Raw genomic sequence first — 16,394 nt, 5'->3', positions numbered from 1 at the left:
ATTTTAACCTCTTATTGCTTTTAGAATCCTTTTAATCGTAATTCTTCGGGGAGGGGGGTGTAATCCTATGTCTTACGGGCGTCCAAATGTAGAGTGGGATATGCGGTGAAGGCAATCTTCACCTCTCTGTCCTCCTGCGCTGCGTTTTTGCTAGACAGGCTTTTTGGTCTGTCTAGCTGGGATGTTCCGGGGGGGAGGGGAGGAGGCTGGAGAGGTCCCATCCCCTTTTCCCCCTCTTGGAGGTCAAGTTCCCAACCGTAGGAGAGCCACCCGGTGTGTTTCTGTCTGCACCATCGGGGAAAGGAAGGGCAAGGGGGGTGGGGGGGACCAGCTCCCCGGTTGGAGCGCTGTCTCGGAGCTGGGGATTCCTAAATATTTATTTATTTATTACATTTTTATACCGCCCGATAGCTGAAGCTCTCTGGGCGGTTCACTAAAATTAAAACCATCATAAAACAACCAACAGGTTAAAAACACAAATGCAAAATACAGTATAAAAAGCACAACCAGGATAAAACCACGCAGCAAAATTGATATAAGATTAAAATACAGAGTTAGAACAGTAAAATTTAAATTTAAGTTAAAATTAAGTGTTAAAATACTGAGAGAATAAAAAGGTCTTCAGCTGGTGATGAAAAGAATACAGTGTAGGCGCCAGAAGGACCTCTTTGGGGAGCTCATTCCACAGCCGGGGTGCCACAGCAGAGAAAGCCCTCCTCCTAGTAGCCACCTGCCTCACTTCCTTTGGCAGGGGCTCACAGAGAAGGACCCCTGAGGATGACCTTAAGGTCCGGGCAGGTACATATGGGAGGAGGCGTTCCTTTAAATAACCTGGCCTCAAACCGTTTAGGGCTTTGAATGTCAATACCAGCACTTTGAATTGGGCCTGGACCTGGACTGGCAGCCAATGAAGTTGTAAAAGGACTGGCATGATGTGATCTCGCCGGCCAGTCCCTGTTAGTAGGCGGGCTGCCCTGTGGCCTCCCAGATGCTGACTAGGGGCAGCTGGACAACCATCCGTCAGGGATGCTTTAGGGTGGATTCCTGCATTGAGCAGGGGGTTGGACTCCATGGCCTTGTATGCCCCTTCCAACTCTGCTATTCTATGATTCTATGCTTTGTATGCAACAGGTCCCCGGTTCGATGCCCAGCTTCTTCAGGTAGGGCAAGGGGGGGGGAACCCTGCCTGAAAACTTGGGAGAGCTGCTGCCAGCCCGTGTTGACAATACTGGGCTAGAAGGACCACCGGTCTGGCAGCTTCCCAAATTCCATTTATAGAAGCCTGTCATATGTCAGTGGGGACACCTGGAGAAGGGCTGCAGCAGATCTGAATACATGGCTTGGTTGGAATGGAGATCGCTACCCCTTAAAATATTTGGGGCCCAATCCATTTGTGGCTTTCTGTATGCCACCCTGAGATCTTAATGATATAGGGCGGGATATAAATGTTTTAAATAAATAAATAAATAAATAAATAAACACACACATGATGCCTGCCTGTCCAGCAGTCACCCTGCCTTTTCTCCCCAGAGTTCCTGAAACTGCCACTTTATCCATCATCATCATTATTATTTTATATAGCACCATCAATGCACATGGTGCTGTACACAGAAAAACAATAAAATAGCAACTAAGTCATCCCTGTTGGTCAATACCAAGGATTGCTGATCTTCTAGTTCCTTTCTCCACTTTCGGTAGGAGAAAGTGATCACCCACACATCAGGAATTTCTTGGAAGGGCCACTTTTGACAGTATTTGTCCCCCAACAGATATCAGGGTAATTGAAGTCTCCCATCACTACTACACCGTACTTCCTTGAAACATTGGCAATTTGTTTCTCAAAAGTTTCATCCTCGTCTTCTCCTTGATTGGGTGGTAGTAGTGTGCTTTCTCTTAGCTTACTATCTGAATTTAAAAGCTATGGTGAAGTTCCTCTAGGCATTTGAAGAGTGAAAGCAAAAGTCAGAGAACTTCTAAGACTTGGAAATAACTCCAAGTTCCATCTTCAGAAACTAAATCCAAGTCTTAGAGGCTAATGGTACTCTAAGTCCCAACTTTCAGGAAAATACTCTGAGTCCCAACTTCTAAAATTGTAAAGAGATTCATCATTACTCAGCTCTGTCAAGTTCCAGTCCGAGGTGAAGTTGAAGAATTGTCTTACTGCTCGGCTACCTGTGCTTTTGTACACCTGTTCTGGCTCAAAGGTGGGGGTCAATGAGTGATGAGACCCCATCTCCCAAATCACAATTGGCATGAATAAGTAACTGGTGCACACCTCCAGGAATTTATCCAACCCCCCTTTTAAAGCCATCTAGATTGGTTGCCATCACTACATCTTATGGTAGTGAGTTCCATAATTTAACTATGTGCTATGTGAAGAAGTCCTTCCTTTTATTTGATCTCCCACCAATCAGTTTCATGGGATGACCCCGGGTTCTAGTATTTTGAGTCTCCCTATCCACATTCCCCATACCATGCATAATTTTGTACACCTCTATCAAGTCTCCCCTTAGCCTCCTTTTTTCCCAAGCTAAACAATCCCAGTTGATGTAACCTTCTTTCCTAGTGGAGATGCTCCAGCCCTTTCATTTAGTTGCTCTTTTCTGCACTTTCCCTAAGTCTTTATTAAATCCTTTTTTTAGGTGTGGTCAGGGCCGGCGCTGCCATAGAGGCAGCTCAGGTGGTGGCCTAGAGCGCCAAAGTAAGGGGCGCACCCGGAAGCTGCTCTCACACAGCGGCTCTGAGAGGGCGGCTTCCGGGCACACCGTTCCAAAGCTGCCCACCCGCCACCCAACCCCAGTGTCCTGGCTTCAAAGCCAGGAGCAGCTTCCGGCCGGGCGCTGGCTTCGAAGTCAGGACGCTAATTCTGTCTACAAAGAACTAATCATGTCTACAAAGTACAATAAATTCCTATCAATTTCACACACCATTATTTATTTATTTATTACACTTATATACCGCTCCGATAGCCGGGGTTCTCTGGGCGGTTTACAGAAATTCTAAAATTGAGATAAAAACAAGTATACAAAATTTAAAATTTTAAAACACAGAACATACACACATAAAGCATTAAAAAACGTTAAAAAACTAAACGTGGGTGATTAAGATGTGCTACCATATGCCTGGGCAAAGAGGAAAGTCTTAACCTGGCGCCGGAAAGATAGCGTCATTACAGCCGCGTGGGATTTGAGCCTGGATCTCTTTGGTCTAATAAGACTCAAACCACTATACCACACCAGATCCTATAATGGCCAACCTTACAGGGTTGGAAACCTGCCAGTCTTCATCCAGAGCAAGTGAGGGCTTCTAGAAACTCCCATCTTCATTTCCCATTAATGTCTCTGGGCCACATGAGAGGCTGAAGGGGTCTGTGACCATATAATAAATATTGAATGATTGAGACTTATTCTTAGGAAAGGAAGGTAGTGGGTGGTTGCAGGTTAATGCTGTCCTCTGAAGTGGTCTTGTCACTTTTGTCTAGTAAGCTGGTGCATGGGGTTAAAGGGAACATTGGGGGTGTGATAGAAAGGACAGCAATAAAGCAGCAGCATCTGTCTGTCCACCGTTGGAAACAAAAATGCTGGCCTATCATAGAATAGCAGAGTTGGAAGGGGCCTACAAGGCCATCGAGTCCAACCCCCTGCTCAATGCAGGAATCCACCCTAAAGTCCATAAGCCAAAAGGACAGGAGAATTCCCTACAGATCTCGCCCTTCTTGAAATTGGTCCAGTGTGTCACTCGAGATGGTTAACGGCTGCAAACAGGATTTGCCGTATATGGGTATCAAAACATGGTTTTAAGGGCAAAAGCCTCCAGAACTTAAGACTGATAGTAGAGTACGTTGTTGGTGTGTGCCTTCCCTGCTGGTTCCAGATCAAAGTAAAACACTCTTGGGTGGAAGGCCCACGCCATGTGTTGTTCCAGCGCCAGCTCCTCAGACTCCAAAAGAAAGCAGTGGTGGATGCGCTTTTGCCAACCATCCAGCGTTCAGCATGGTATGCATTCAGCGAAATGATCGTTCAGACGCTCTTGTGCTCCAGTGACAGTAATGAGAGAAAAGCTGGTGTGCAGAAGATGGTTGACTTAAGGAGTGGAAATGATGATTTCCTGGGAGATCTTTCTGTACATCCCAGAAAGACTCCTTCTATTAAGCCTGCTGCTACTTCCCTGTTAGAACTCACAGATTGGTCTGAAAATGTATATGAACTTCCCTTAACATGCAAACTGTCGATATCAGAAGTCAAGAAGTTCATTAATGAACCTATGCAAGTTCCAAAGTGGCCCTGTCATGCTCAGTCTGTAGAAAGAATCGTCAAACAAGTCACAGAGGCAGCAGGCAAAGTATATACAGCTGAGAAATGTGAGAGAGATATCAGAGGTCAAGAAGCAAGTCGGCAGTCGATGTCTGAGAATGAATCAAAACAAGACTTAATGAAACTTATTGCATCATTTTTAAAGGGGTGTGATTACATTTTGTTGTTCTTTGTTTAGAAAGATATGTTTTATGGCAACTGCATGTTTTATACAACAGAAAATAAATGCTTCTTAGCATTATACACTGTTTTCCGAGAGCAGTGAATATGCGTTTTGTTCAAGTGCCGATTTACCGAGCTAAATGTTGTCCAATCAAAAAAATAATAGATTTGAATTCCTGACATCAAAAGACATATTTTTAGATCCCCTAATTCAAAAATTTGTGAAAAATAATTTTTAACCCTCTAAATGACATGCCCTACTCAGGCACTATCCGGAGTTCAGGCAAGCAAGGGCATTCACAAGATATTCAGAGGCCTCTGGCTGTAGCTGACGATCTCAAGCTGGGTGTACTATTGACCAACTTGGCTGCCAAATTTTAACTAGTTGAAGTTTCTGGACAAGGCAAAAAGGTAGTCCTATGTAGAGTGCATTGCAGAAGTCAGGCCTCGAAGTTATTAGCACATGAACAACCGTCTTTAGGTTTTCTGACTCTAGGAAGGGGCGCAGCTGGTGTATCAGCCGAAGCTGATAGTAGGCACTCCTGACCGTTGCATCTATCTGCACTGTCATTTGGAGTGACGGATCCAGGAGCACCCCCAAACTGCGAACACAGTCTTTCAGGGGGAGTGTAATCCCATCCAGAACCGGTTGACGCACCTCCAAACCTAGGTTGTGGCCTTTGACAGCAAGCACCTCCGCCTTGTCTGGATTCAGCTTCAGTTGGTTTTTCCTCATCCAGCCCATTACTGCCTCCAAGCATTCATTCATTCGGAGACCCACTATCCTTAGCTGACGCTGTTGCCAAAGGCATAGAGAAATACATTTGGGTGTCATCAGCGTGCAGATAGCACCCCGCCCCATGCCTTCAGATGATCTCTCCCAGCGGTTTCATTTAGGTGTTAAATAGCATTGGAGATAGGATGGCGCCTTGTGGTATGCCATACAAAAGCTCCTTTTTTGAGGAGCAACTATCCCCCAGCATCACCATCTGGAACCTACCCAGGAGATAGGACCGGAACCACTGAAGCGCAGTGCCCCCGATTCCCAATCCCCTCAGGCGATCCAGAAGGAACCATGGTCGATGGTATCGAAAGCTGCTGAGAGATGCAGAAGTACCAACAGGGACACACTCCCCGTGTCAATACTCAGGCGTAGATCATCCACTAAGTCTACCATAGTGGTCTCAACTCCGTATCCTGCTCTGAAAACATTCTGAAATGGGTCTAGAAAATCTGTAAGATCCAAAACTGCCTGGAGTTGGAAGGCAACTGGCCTCTCAATCACCTTGTCCAAAAACAGAAGGTTTGATACTGGTTTGTAGTCATTAAGGTCCAGGGATTGTTTTTGTAGAAGCGGCCGTACTACTGCTTCTTTTAGACGTGTTGGAAAACTCCCCACCCTGAGAGATGCAATAAGAATATGCTGTAGATGTAATCTAACTGCATCTCCTCCCTGGGTGACCAGCCAAGAAGGACAGGGATTGAGAGGGCAAGATATTCTTCTCACTTGTCCAATCAGCTTGTCCACGTCCTGTACCCAGTTCTCGGTTTAAAAACACAAAGGAGACTTACAATTTTATTTTATTTTATATATTTTATTAAAACATTTGTATCCCACCCTAGGGCAGCATACAGATAAAAATTATGACAAATACACTTCATTTCTCTCCCAAACCTGGGCCAGTAGACCTGTTCTTCCCTACAGACAGTTCCCAAATCTTGAAACCGCTACCCGCCAGCAACACCAGGACACACAACAGAGACATGGAGATAGGGACCAAACCCAGATGCCAACTCTGCACCCTTATCTACTCAGGCAACAGGGTCACAGGATATAGTGATGTCAGCCACAACAGCAGGGTTTATTCACTTGCCCATCTTCCAAGTGCTTTTAATTGCCTCAGTGCCAGTCTTTGTCGCTGATGAAATGACCCAATTATTTGAGATTGAGATGATTTGTTGAGAGACCAAGGAGTGGCGCTGAGGGAATTAAAGGACAAGAGAACTTCAAGAATATCTGTGAGTGATAAAGGAGGAATGAGCCTTCATATGAGGGAGAAACGGGCTGGGAGATCAACTTTAGTGAAGATCTAGGGATTGAACGGCGCCTCGAAAGATTAAGGAGGCAACGCTTATTAATGAGCCCAAACCAGAGATCATTGTGAAGGATGAGATGAAACAAGCCATGATTTTCATGAAGGCAGCTTGATTGGCTGATGGTTCTTAGTCTTGCTTTCCCACACTGAGGTTCGGATAGTTCCTAATTTGTTCTGCCTCTGATTTGTGACTGAAGCTGCTGTTTCATACCAAAATTCTTTGCTAGTGATGGAATCAGCAAAAATGAATGCAGCTTCCCTATAACCACCAGATTCCCATGGCCAATTCTGGAGAGACCTGAAAGAGCTGGGAATGCATTGCACAAAATTAACTGGACAACATGTTCCCCTCTGTGGGATTGTTCAGTATAGCACCAATACTCAAATGAAGTCTGTTAAGATCTCTTTATGATCATCCCAGAGTGCAGGACACAGAATACTGGGCTCAAGTTACAGGAAACCAGGTTCTGGCTGAACATCAGGAAAAACTTCCTGTTAGAGCAGTACGACAATTACCTAGATAGATCGTGGGCTCTCCGACACTAGAAGCATTCAAGAGGCAGCTGGACAACCATCCGTCAGGTATGCTTTAAGGTCGATTCCTGCACTGAGCAGGGGGTTGGACTCGATAGTCTTATAGCCCCCTTCTAACTCTGCTATTCTATGATTCTATTGCTCTTTTTTATCATATAAAAATGAAGTCCGTGCAGAAAAAACACATAAACTAAATACCTCGATAACAGGACAGTCTAAAGGGTTTTATAAGTATAGTTGGAAGTGAAGCAGTAATGAACTGACTATGCTGCCATCTCTAACCAAAAATAATATAGAAACATAAAACCTATGAGGAGGTGGAAGTCAAATCAGTTATTGCTTAAAACAGAGCACCGGTTGGAAGGAGACACAAAACTAAGGAAATTTAGTAATGAGTCTTCAATGGTTGGATGTTTGATGACTTGGCATACTTTTAAAGTATGGACAAGAGATCAGTGTATTTCTTTAGTACCTTATTATAAAAACTTGAGGCAATGAGTGGGATATTTTAAATTTAATTTGATTACATTTATATCCCCACCTTTCTCCATCAAGAAACTCAAGGTGGCTACATGGGATTACTAAAGAGTCTCCGCTCCAAGTGCTGAGCAGACCTAGCCTTCCTTAAAAACAAAGAAGGGCTATAGCTCTTTCCACATTCCATGCATTTATATGTTTCTTCCCTGTGTGTGTTCTTTGATGGATACTAAGGCTTTGATGGACAGTAAGAGGTCTACTATCACTGAAGCACTTTCCACACTCCATGCAATTATATGGTTTCTCCCATGTGAGTTCTTTGATGGGTAGTAAGATGTGAGCACCGAATGAAGCACTTTCCACACTCCATGTATTTATACGGTTTCTCCCCTGTGTGGGTCCTTCCATGGATACTGAGGTCTGAGCTCCGATTGAACCTTTTTCCGCACTAAATACATTTATATGGTTTCTCTCCTGTGTGGGTCCTTCGATGGATACTGAGGTCTGAGCTCCGACTGAAGCTTTTTCCACACTCAATGCATTTATATGGTTTCTCTCCTGTGTGAGTTCTTTGATGCTTAGTAAGTGTTCTTCTATCACTGAAGCTCTTTCCACACTCCATGCATTTATACGGTTTCTCCCCTGTGTGAGTTCTTTGATGGATACTAAGGCCTGAGCTCTGATTGAAGCCCTTTCCCAAACCACCGACCCTTCCGTTCCTCCCTTTTCATTAATTTCCCAGGACTCTGACAATTCCCTTTGAATTTTTTCTACCACTTTATTATATTTCAATATTTTTGTATTCATTTTCCACCTATACGCTTCTTTGTAATTCTTCTTAACTGTAAACTCTAAACTTAACAATGCGTGAACTGTTACCTTTATTACCCCATTTCCATTTTACAAACCTTAGTTGCAAACTCTTTCGAGACAAATATATAGTCTATCCTAGAGTATGTATGATAAACTGAGGAATAATATGAAAACTCAGGCTTTGCCCCATTAAGTAAACGCCAACAATCCACATAATCATTTTCTTTTACTAATTTATTCATTATAGTGTATATTATTTCTCTTTTTAACACTAGTGGGGTTTGACCTGTCCCATCTATTATCCATAACCATATTAAAGTCCCCAGCTAAGATAACATACCCCTCCTTAAATTCTTCTATTTCTTTAAATAATTTTATAAAAAACTCTCTATGTCTCTCATTTGGGGCATAAACATTAACTAATGTATATACTTTTCCTTCAATTTGGCCTTTTATCATAAGGTATCTACCACTATCATCCTTCTTTATAGTTTCTAATATAAATCCACTTTTTTTTAAAATCAAAGTAGCCACTCCATTTTTTTTGAAGTCCCCAATGACTTTTCATAATAAACTGACCACTTTGTCCTTATCTGATTTGCGCTCTCGAACCCCTGATGTGTTTCTTGCAACATAATAATGTCAGATCCTTCTTTAACATTTGTTCAATTCTCCTCCTTTTCACGACTGCCCCCAAACCTTTAACATTGAGCGTTGATACTTTTATTTTTTTATCCATAGTCACCCTTTTGATATCTCTTCCGATCCCTTGTGCTCTGTAACTCAAATTCACATACATAAAGACACAAACACCATAAAAAAACCTCAAATCCCTTAGTCCAACCCCCTCCTTCCCCCCTACCCCCCCACCCCCCACCTCTTCCCCACCCCCAAATCCCCGTAAGTCTATCACTCCGGCCATCTACTTTAAGGGGGAGGGGGGGAGGCAGTGCTTCGCCTGGCCGGCAAGGTCTCTATATTTTAACAATTCTATCTACAATTATCTCATAATGCATTTATCAATTCTATTACATCCCAGATGCCCCAGCCTCACTTCCCTCCCCGCCTGTTTCAGTCAAACTAGCATCATCATACAGACCCAAGTTCTTCAGCAGCTTCTTGCCGTGATCCAACGAGGTTACTCTGTGCTGCCTCTCACCATATGTAAATCTTAAAAATACAGGGTAACCCTGTATTTATTAGATTGTAAGCAATGCGGCAGGGTCTTGCTATTTACTGTGTAACCTGTACAGCATCATGTACATCGATGGTGCTATATAAATAAATAAATAATAATAATAATAATAATAATAACCCCAAGCGTATTTTATTGCTTTTTTTCACTAATATTTCCGTTATCGGCTTAACACTACGTCTCCAATTAAGTGTATGCTGACAAAGATCGTTGTAAATTTGCACTGTTTTGCCTTTATATTGTAGCAGGGCCATGGATCTCAATTTCTTCATAACTTGCTCTTTCTTGTAGTAATTGCCAAATTTCACCAGAATATCTCTAGTGGCTCCCTTGTAGTTTTGTCCCCCCACTCTATGAATTCTATACAGATCACCGTCCTCTATTTCCAAATCAGGCATCATATCTTTGAACCATTGCAGAATTATGTCTCTCAAATCTTCTCCTGGTGATTGAATCAGACGTTTGATACGAATTGATGAACGACGATTGTAATCTTCTAATTGGATCAGCCTTAATTCATGGTCCTGGAATTGGACATTAGAGCTTTTTTCAAAAACATCCTGTCTTTTCTTCAGCAGATTTGCTCCTGCCTCCAATTTTTTATGCTCTTAACATTCTGAGCAATCTTATCAGCCAACAATGCCATTCGTTTATCTGATCTCTCAGCCTGTTGATCGATTCTTTTGAAAATAGTCTCATTATTTTCTACTATGAAGCTTTTGATTTCAGCCATGGTGGCTGGCTCCTTGCCAACTGGTGCCTTGCCACCTTCCGCCATTTTAGGGTCTGCCGCCACTATCTCTGTCTCTCCCTGCACTTCTTCCGAAGCCAACTTCTCAAGGCGGGGAGGTTATGATTACTAGGTCTTTTCCTTGACCAGGTAACTTTTGCAAATTCTGGTTTTTTTTTTTTTTAATGTTCGACATAGGGCATAAATCTCTTTCTTAATGTCCCGGATTGATCATAGCAATCTCTCCTTCCTTGCCCGGGCTGCTTTTATCTCTCTGTAAGTCCCGGTAATTAACAACTCTTTCTTCTTCAGTAAGGAGTGAGATTCACCATAAATCAAGTCAGCATTCGCTGGGAGAGTCAACAGTAGCAAACATTTTATTTTTAGTCTTACTCTTCACTCCAAATGCTGCTTTAAACTTCCCCACTCCTTACAAATCTCTTTCTTAGTGTCCCGGATTAATCAACACCGTCTCTCCTTCCCTGCCTGGGCTATTTTTATCTCTCTGTAGTTCCCGGTGAAACAACTCTTTCTTCTCCCGTAAGGAGTGAGATTCACCATAAATCAAGTCAGCGTTCGCTGTAAGAGCTTCTAATCATAACAAACTCACTCTCACTCCGAAACTCTGCTTTACCAGCTGTAACTACATCGATTTCCCCACTCCTTATATCATTTCAAGTTTCACAACTATCAACAACACCAACAGTTAGTATTCATAGTCCTTTTCCATCGTATTCCTTTGAGATTTATGCCCTTTTAAAAGAGATAATTGACTTTTCTGGGTGGCCGGTTAGAACTTTAAGAAACTCTTACCAGCTCCATGGCCGCCAAGCTCCGTCCCCCATGGCTGGATGACATTGAAGGCAGGCTGATTTCAGCAAAACAAGACCAAAAAAAAAAAAAAAAAAAAAGCTCAGTTCCATTTCTCTGTGCAGAGAGAGGAACAGAGAAGCATCTATGGATGTTATGAACTGTAGTGAAGTTTGAGTATATGGTATACCCTCATGTGTCAGCTCTCTCATGCTCAGTAAAGACTGACCTCACAATGAAACTCTTTCCACAATCTATACATTTATATGGTTTCTCCCCTGTGTGAGTTCTTTGATGGCAAGTAAATGTTCTTCTATCACTGAAGCTCTTTCCACACTCCATACATTTATATGGTTTCCCCCGTGCGAGTTCTTTGACAGACAGCAAGACTTGAGCCCTGATCAAAGCACTTTCCACACTCCATGCATTTATATGTTTCTTCCCTGTGTGTGTTCTTTGATGGATACTAAGGCTTTGACGGACAGTAAGAGGTCTACTATCACTGAAACACTTTCCACACTCCATGCAGTTATATGGATTCTCCCATGTGAGTTCGTTGATGGATAGTAAGATGTGAGCACCGAATGAAGCACTTTCCACACTCTATGCATTTATATGGTTTCTCCCCTGTGTGAGTTCTTTGATGGCAAGTAAGTGTTACTCTATCACTGAAGCTCTTTCCACACTCCATACAATTATATGGTTTCTCCCCTGTGTGAGTTCTTTGATGCTTAGTAAGTATTCTTCTATCACTGAAGCTCTTTCCACACTCCATGCATTTATACGGTTTCTCCCCTGTGTGAGTTCTTTGATGGATACTAAGGCCTGAGCTCTGACTGAAGCTTTTTCCACACTCAATACATTTATACGGTTTCTCTCCTGTGTGAGTTCTTTGATGTTTAGTAAGTGTTCCTCTATCACTGAAGCTTTTTCCACACTCCATGCATTTATACGGTTTCTCCCCTGTGTGAGTTCTTCGATGGATACTAAGGCCTGAGCTATGATTGAAGCCCTTTCCACACTCAATGCATTTATACGGTTTCTCTCCTGTGTGGGTCCTTCCATGGATACTGAGGTCTGAGCTCTGACTGAAGCTTTTTCCGCACTCAAGGCAATTATATGGTTTCTCTCCTGTGTGGATCCTTCGATGGTTACTGAGGTATGAGCTCTGACTGAAGCTTTTTCCACACTCAATGCATGTATACGGTTTCTCTCCTGTGTGTGTTCTTTTATGGATATGAAGGTTTGAGCTCTGACTGAAGCTTTTTCCACACTCAATGCATTTATATGGTTTCTCTCCTGTGTGAGTTCTTTGATGATTAGTAAGTGTTCTTCTATCACTGAAGCTCTTTCCACACTCTATGCATTTATACGGTTTCTCCCCTGTGTGAGTTCTTTGATGGATACTAAGGCCTGAGCTCTGACTAAAGGTTTTTCCACACTCAAGGCACTGATATGGTTTCTCTCCTGTGTGAGTTCTGTGATGGACAGTAAGAGTTCTACTATCAGTGAAGCTCTTTCCGCACTCAATGCATTTATACGGTTTCTCCCCTGTGTGAGTTCTTTGATGGATACTAAGGCCTGAGCTCTGATTGAAGCCCTTTCCACACTCAATGCATTTATAAGGTTTCTCTCCTGTGTGGGTCCTTCCATGGATACTGAGGTCTGAGCTCTGACTGAAGCTTTTTCCACACTCAATGCAATTATACAGTTTCTCTCCTATGTGGGTCCTTCGATGGATACTGAGGTATGAGCTCCGACTGAAGCTTTTTCCACACTCAATGCATGTATACGGTTTCTCCCCTGTGTGTGTTCTTTTATGGATATGAAGGTTTGAGCTCTGACTGAAGCTTTTTCCACACTCCATGCATTTATATGGTTTCTCTCCTGTGTGAGTTCTTTGATGCGTAGTAAGTGTTCCTCTATCACTGAAGCTCTTTCCACACTCCATGCATTTATACGGTTTCTCCCCTGTGTGAGTTCTTTGATGGATACTAAGGCTTGAGCTCTGACTAAAAGTTTTTCCACACTCAAGGCACTGATATGGTTTCTCTCCTGTGTGAGTTCTGTGATGGACAGTAAGAGTTATACTATCAGTGAAGCTCTTTCCACACTCCATGCATTTATATGGTTTCTCCCCTGTGTGAGTTCTTCGATGCATACTGAGGCCGGAGCGATGACCAAAGCTTTTTCCACACTCAATGCATTTATATGGTTTCCCTCGTGTGTGAATTCTGTTTTGCCCATTCAAATCAGAATTACATTTGAATATCTTTCCACACCCTGCACTCTTTTTTTTCTGATCTTGTGAGATCTGGAGTTCACGGATGGGAACACCTTGAGAAGCAGAGGATTTCTTCTTCCTATTCATTGTCGGGTTTCTCTGGTAGTGTTTAGGTCTCCTTTGATTCTGAAATAACTCTTTTCCCTCTCCATGCTGTGGAGTTCCTGATGACACCAGTGATGGCTCCTGATATTTCTCATTGTCTCGGCCATCACCTACTTTGGGAGAAGAAAAGAAAAATAACTTCCTCTAAAAAGTTCAGGGAGAAAACCAAGGAACTTACCAGCATCACGGCCAATTAACTGCTTCGCTTATTGAGAATCTCCCAAGACTCTCCCCATTGCTCTCTGCACCCTTGCTAAAATCTTCTGCGCATGCTCCTGACTCCCACAAGAACACTTCATTCCTTCCCAGCCTATTTCACCACATGGGCCTGCAAAGGTGTTCTCTACCGTCGGCTGTATTTCTCATCTCTTAGGAGTGTGTTGCTCCTAAGTGTAATGGTAAAGGCCGCACAATCCTGCTTGCCTCAAAGGGATGGAGTGAAAGTGGCAGGACTATTTCAGCTTCCACCTATTACTTGAGCTCCTATGAAGAAAAAGAACTCTGGGGAAAGGAGATGTAGTAAAACATCCACTGAAAAAGCCCCAAGATAGTTCATCAGAAAAATTCACATCTTGATGCATCAGTCACTGATGCCTCTAGCTACTGAACACCCAAGCCAGGCAGGGCTTTATAACTGGAAATCAACCGTTTATAGTGGGCTTGGAAAGGAACTGGAAGACACAGGAGACAAGGAAGTATCAGCAAACTACGTTCACTTTACCTGGCCATTGTGAAGGGCGCAATGCTATTGAGATCGTTGGCAACCACTGACTTTGGAGTCAGCCAACTATCTCAATAGGATTGCGCCGACGCAGGGCAAGCGGTGCACGGAGGCTATCCTCTCCTCTGCCCTCCGGCAGCCCTGAATTCTTGGCGAGAAGCATGATTTCGCACTTCTAGCTGGGACTGCATGGAAGGAAGAGAACGGGCCTGCAGACCAAATAGGAAGCCTCGTGAAGGGGCTTCCATGGTCCCGTCCCGTCCCCTCCTCACCCCCAGACATGCCCTCTTTCTGAGAGTGGAAACTGGTAAGAACCACAGTGGTGGGAGGTAGGAGGACACGGGGCACCCAAATTCGTGGCGTTGGGAAAGTTCTAGAAAGGGTTCACCAAGGTTTCCAAGATGAAGGTGCTCATTCTAGGACGAGTCATGTAAAGTTGTCAATGTCATTATAAGGGCAGTAATGCCATAAAACATACAATATGATATTCTTAAGAAAGCTGTACTGTGCTTGTGCCTTTGGGGTTTTTTCCCTCTTGTTTCTAGTTGTTGTTTTAATCCCTCCCTCCAATAATCGTCTTCATGATGCTTCTTAAACCCGCTGCAAAATCTCCCGGTCTGCGCTAGCCGGATCCTGGTAACTGGTCCCCCGCCCCACCAGAGGGAAATGGCTAATAGGAATTCATCCCATCTCCATCTGTTAGCCCAGGCAAAAGCATCCATACCCAGAGAGTCCGCACTCCCAGAGTCCTCCAGCATGACATCAAGCTCTTTGTCCTGGATGCAGGAGTCCCAATCGCCTCCAGTGAAATGCACAACCACCTCCTCAAAGGCCACCAGCCGCTGAAAGAAAACAACCGTCTCTGCTTAGAAATAGCTTCCCTCACGTGGCGGGGGGGGGGGGGATCTACACTACTGCTTTTAAAGCACTTTAAAGCAGTAGTGTAGATCCCCCCTAGGGCTCCCAGTTTAAAAAGGGACGTAAAAACTAGATTCCTTGGTGTGTGTTTTTATTTCATTTTATTTTTTTCAAGATTCACGATTTCACGAGCGAAGCGGAGTTCCCATTGTTACCATAAAGGAAAGACTCCCCGCTTCAACACAGAGCACACACACACCCCCGGCTGGCCCCTTCGTCACTCCCCAATTGCCCCTCCCTTACCTCAGCAGACTGCAGGAGACCTCTTTCTACGCCACCTCAAAGAACAGACGAAGCGGAGCGTGACTCTGCTGCCATTGCACTGCCTGTCCAGGAAACAAAGAAGGCATAAGCTAAGCATCCCTTTTGAGCCCATCGGGGAATTTCACAAACCGCTGTGGCCACTGCCACGAAATGCCGCAAATCTACCCATTGCAGCTACAGACCTTAGGCTAGGTCTTGTTCAGCAACAACTTTCTGTGTGTATTTACTGCACACTGCAATGTCTTTTTATTAGGAGACTGTGTAATTTGCATTACTGAGACTTGGGTGGGTGAGCTGGGTGGGGTTGATCTGACTCAGCTCTGCCCATCTGGGTACTCAGTGCAGCACCAACATAGATTGGAGGGACGGGGTGGGGCAGTCGCCGTGATTCATAGAACTTCCATCTCTATCACCAGGAAACCACTCCATCTTGGAGCAGGCCTTGAAGGTTTGCATCTGGTGTTGGGCCAGAGAGACCGACTGGGGATGCTGCTGGTATACCGCCCACCCTGCTGCCCGGCCTCCTCCCTGACTGAGCTGGTGGAGGCAGTCTCGAGTGTGGTGTTGGAGGAACCCAGGACGGTGGTTCTGGGCAACTTCAACTTTCATGCTAAGGCTGTCTCTGGGGCTCCGGCTCGGGACTTTATGACCTCCATGACAACCATTGGGCTGTCTCAGTTTGTCATTGGCCCAACACATAAAGCAGGGCATACCCTTGATTTGGTTTTTGCTCCAGGCTGTGAGATGGGTAGTCTGAAGATTGGGGGGGGGGGGGTCCAAGTAACCCCATTGTCATGGTCAGACCATTTCTTGGTGAGATTTGAACTCACGGCGTTACTACCCTCCTGCAAGGGTGAGGGACCCATTCAGATGGTCCGCCCCAGGAGACTGATGGAATCCAATGGATTTCTGAATGCTCTTGGGGATTTTCCAGTGGAGAGAGCTGGTGATCCAGCTGAGGCCCTAGCCTCA

The 16,394-nt window shown here is 44.2% G+C and overlaps 1 protein-coding gene across 3 annotated transcripts in view; it reads right to left on the bottom strand.

Moving 5' to 3' along the window:
• Positions 1 to 7,823: 7,823 nt before the first annotated feature.
• LOC134396351 (oocyte zinc finger protein XlCOF6-like) overlaps positions 7,824 to 16,394 on the bottom strand; it is a 43,000-nt gene continuing 34,429 nt past the window's right edge. The window contains exons 2-4 of one of the 3 annotated variants that reach the window (XM_063122819.1): positions 14,965 to 15,082; positions 11,712 to 13,632; positions 7,824 to 8,007 (exon numbers count right to left, since the gene is read on the bottom strand). In XM_063122819.1, the coding sequence (XP_062978889.1) occupies positions 7,875 to 8,007; positions 11,712 to 13,632; positions 14,965 to 14,998 (2,088 nt within the window). In that variant the 5' untranslated portion in view covers positions 14,999 to 15,082 and the 3' untranslated portion in view covers positions 7,824 to 7,874. Of the gene's footprint in view, positions 8,008 to 11,242; positions 13,633 to 14,945; positions 15,083 to 15,401; positions 15,485 to 16,394 lie in introns of those variants that run through there. The other 2 variants (XM_063122821.1, XR_010025261.1) reach the window with 2 other exon arrangements.

Source organism: Elgaria multicarinata, chromosome 3 (assembly GCF_023053635.1).
Source record: "Elgaria multicarinata webbii isolate HBS135686 ecotype San Diego chromosome 3, rElgMul1.1.pri, whole genome shotgun sequence".
Lineage (NCBI taxonomy): Eukaryota > Metazoa > Chordata > Lepidosauria > Squamata > Anguidae > Elgaria > Elgaria multicarinata.
This window is presented reverse-complemented; position numbering and strand designations above follow the sequence as displayed.